At 55.0% G+C, this 3,803-nt stretch overlaps 1 protein-coding gene across 1 annotated transcript in view; it reads left to right on the plus strand.

The window, feature by feature from the left end:
* The window catches only part of DNAH1 (dynein, axonemal, heavy chain 1), a 71,480-nt gene that overhangs the window by 52,799 nt on the left and 14,878 nt on the right, over positions 1–3,803 (plus strand). The window contains exon 54 of the mRNA XM_010078194.1: positions 483–668. Coding sequence (XP_010076496.1) covers positions 483–668 — 186 coding nt within the window. The remainder of the gene's footprint in view (positions 1–482; positions 669–3,803) is intronic.

Below are 3,803 nucleotides of genomic sequence, written 5' to 3' on the forward strand. Positions count from 1 at the left end.
CTCATCTTCTGTAAGGGGATCAGGCCACCCTCCCAAAGCTATTTATGTGGGAAGAAGATTTGGCTGTATTCCACATTCCCTTTACACCTCCTGGTAGTGTTTTAACCCTGGGGGTAGACACAAGTGACAGCTTTAGAAACAAAACGCTCAGCATGTCTTATTCCTCCATCTTCCTACACCTTTGCATCTCTATGCATCCTTTCCATATGCTAACAGCAAAAATTGGTACAGCAGCTAACTCCTGCAGGACTAACACCATTCCAGGGACAGCCAGAGCTGGAGCTTGTGGATGATTTCTACAGGCTGACAAAACCCTCCTGCTGGAAGGGGATCCCCTCCAGCAGCTTGACCCCAGCATGTCTCTGCTAGGAGAAAACACATGACCTGCCAGGACAGCTGTGGTCCTTACCTAGCAGTGCTGAGCCAGGCCAGAGGAGTGCTCTGGCTCCAGTATGCTTCTGAGGCTGTCTCTGGTGTTGCAGGTGGACACAGCTGTGGCCAAAGAGAGAAGAAGTGCTGTGCAGGCTGAGGAGATGAAGGCCAATGCGAAAGCTCAGACAGCCCAAGCCATTGCAGATGATGCTCAGAAGGACTTGTCTGAAGCCCTCCCTGCCCTGGACGCTGCTCTTGCCAGCCTGAGGAACCTCAACAAAAGTGATGTTACAGAGGTACTTGTGTCAAGGGGGAGGGGTACAGAGCTGGGTCTGGTCCTGGATGGCCGCTCACTTTGCGGCAATTCCCTTGCTATAGGCTTGCAGCATCTCCAGCCTTTTCCAACATCTCCAACCATCCCCCTGCACTCACACTCTGGGCAGCTGCCCGTGCAGCTTCACTCCTTCAGAAGCAACGAGTTTTGAAGGGCAGAGAGGCAGCAACTGGCTCCTGAGTTATTCCTACATGTTGTTTCCAAATTGTGTCTGAGAGGGTGTTGAGGAAGGCTCACCCCATGGTGCCTGTCCACAGGGGTAAGCAGCACGCTTACAACAACGCAACCCTGAGTATTGACTGCGCAGCACGGGGACAGTTCTAGCAGCACACTGGCTGAGCCAGCAGGCTCTTTTGAAGGGGGATCCACCACAGGCAGAGAAGAGGAAGAGGCAATGGCTGATGGGCTGACTTCAAGGCATAGGGGCTTGAAATAGGATAGTCAGAGAAAGGAGGGTTATCCTGAGCCTGCAGTGGGAAGTGTCACAGCCCACACCCATAGCCAAGAGATCAAACTGTCAGCTGCAGATATGGTCCTCAGGAGGGGATGGTGGTGGTAAATACAAGGTACAAGATTTCACCACACAGGTTGTAACAGCTGTGGAGGGGAGGGACAGGCTTATTGCTCTGCAGTTGTGAATAACAGATGTTTTTATTCCTCACAAAACATACACAACTCCTTTCCCCGGAAAGTGGAGAAAAACATAGACAGTGTTAGTCCACTTGCCCCCAACACCTATCCTCTTGTAGAGTTGGCACAAAAAGCCTCATGTCTACAAGGCTTCCAGTGCCAACTCATAAGATGCATCAACTTCTTACCTATCATCTAACCCACGCACCAGCTTTGGGAAACTCTTCAGCTAAGGAATGAGCTCCCTGCTTATTTTAAACCCACCTGCTGGGCCACGACCAGAGTAACCCGTCACTGGAGCCATGACCACCAGAGTTCTCTCCCAGTGTGGGATTAATGACCCAACCCAACCAAAAGATGACACCACTTTTGTGGCAGGGAGCAAGCATCTCTTTAACCTACTGCTTTGCATAGGGCAGCTCCATCAGCAGTCCCTTGGAGGAAGCCGACACCTGCTTCTCCAGCTCCTCCACTACCTTTCTCAGCTGATCCTCGTCACAGTAAAAATACACGTAAAGGTTGCGCTCTGTCTGCAGGATAGGGCTCTCCAGAGATCTGCGCTTGATCTTCAAGTCACTCAGGAGGTCTGTCAGCATTTGGTAGAGGTTGTCCTCCATGGTGACCAGCTCCTGCATCAGCTCAGTGACCTCCTGTGGGGCACAGCCCAAACACACGTGAATGTGCAGAAAGAGGGGGATTTCCTCCCACCCATGGAACAGCTCAGCCCCCCAGAAACAAACTACCCACCTGACTCTGGCCTCCAAACACATCCAGTCCAAGAACAGAGGTAGCTCACTGGGCCACCTTAGCTAAGGCACCCCAATCTCTATACCTAACAGCACATGTGAATCACTCTTGGCCAGCTTTGTCCCTCAACCAGCCAGTGCCTCACTGGGGAGCTTCTGGGACAAGGTAGGGATCAGGCCAACGTCCCCTCCCTCTGTGGGCTGGGAAGAAAAGTTCTCCCCCCTGCACCCCAGGAGGATCGCACAGAGCCCTGTGACTCACAGCCCTGTGCCGCCCAGCAAGGCCTGGTGGAGCAGGAGTGCTTGCTTACTGGAGAGGAGAGCTGCAGCTGGTTGGAGCTGTTGTGCAGCAGGCGGTACAGTGCCTCTGTGGAGGACTTCAAGGCAGTGATCTGGGACATAGGAGCTGCCAGCTGTGCTTCCAGTTGTGCTTCCAGCACCCTCTGCTCCTGAACCAACTGGGAGCACTGGGCTGCCATGGCCTCATAGCTGTGCAAGAGCTGCTTCTCACGATCTTGCCCCACCAGCATGTTCCAGAGCCTGCAAGAGGGGACAGCCAGAGGTGTGAGCAGTGTGCCAGCACTGAGGCAGAACAGGGCTCAGACATTGTGCACTGTGGGACTGGGATGCAAGCAGCTGTGGGGCAACAGTCTGAGGATAACCACTCTGGGTGAGCAGCCCATGTCCTGGAGGTCTGGGAAGAGCACCGTAGAAAACCAGGCTGGCAAAAGAGCCAGCAGGTACTCCTTGCTGGCAGACACCAGCGCAAGCTGCTCCAGAGCTGTGCAGGGAGGACTGAGAGGCCCCTGACAGTGCAGGACACCCAACTAGAGGAAGCACTTGCTCCAAGCAGCTTGTGCTTCCTTCTGGCCCATCTCTCCTCCATAGCTGAAGACTTGCCTCTACACTCTCCACCTTCACATCCTAGGAAAACCTCTGTTGTCCGTACTCATCCCCTTCTCCAAGCCCATATTTTGTTGCATCAGCCCTAGCCAGCCAGGAAGAAGCAGATGCCACCGTGGGGAATTTCACACAGTCATGGAGTCAGGGTAGCTCTGCACTGGCAGGAGAGCACTGCTAGATTGTGTGATAGCTTGGGTCTGCCACATGCCTCTCCCATTCCCACACCACCTCCTCTCTGTGCAGTTTGTTCCTCATACACACACACACACACACAGTCCCTTACCGTACAGTAGAGAGGTCTTTCGGGTCTATCCATGTGCGTGGACCTTTATGGGAGGAGCTGGCATCTTTGAAGTAGTCCTGCTGCTCCTGCAGCCTGGTCCGGGCTTCCCTCATGGCAGTTTCCATCTCCCCCAGCTGAGCAGCCCTCTGGTCCAGCTCCTTTCTCTCCCATTTCAGCTGGAGCTCCAGCAGATCCAGGCGGCTGCGCTGGCTCGCCAGCCACGCAGCTGCCTCCTCCTGCCTCCTGGCAATACCCTGCAGGCAGTCAGCTTCCAGGCTGAACTGCCTCTGCAGGATGGGCAGGCGAGAGAGGCAGGCCTCTGCCCTCAGCAGTGGGGGCAGCTGGTGGGTCAGGGTCTGCGTGATGTCGCAGCGCAGGGCGTGAAGCTGCCTCTGCACCATGGCAGCCTGGGTCTGGAGCTCTGCCTCGACTGCAGGCTGTGCAGGGGGAAGACAAGACAGGCTGGCGTCAGGGTGCACCATTAGCGCTGCCTGGCTCTGCCTTCCCCTCCTGACATGTCTGCTGTGCTCCAGCA

Source organism: Pterocles gutturalis, unplaced genomic scaffold, assembly GCF_000699245.1.
Source record: "Pterocles gutturalis isolate BGI_N339 unplaced genomic scaffold, ASM69924v1 scaffold4231, whole genome shotgun sequence".
Taxonomy (NCBI): domain Eukaryota; kingdom Metazoa; phylum Chordata; class Aves; order Pterocliformes; family Pteroclidae; genus Pterocles; species Pterocles gutturalis.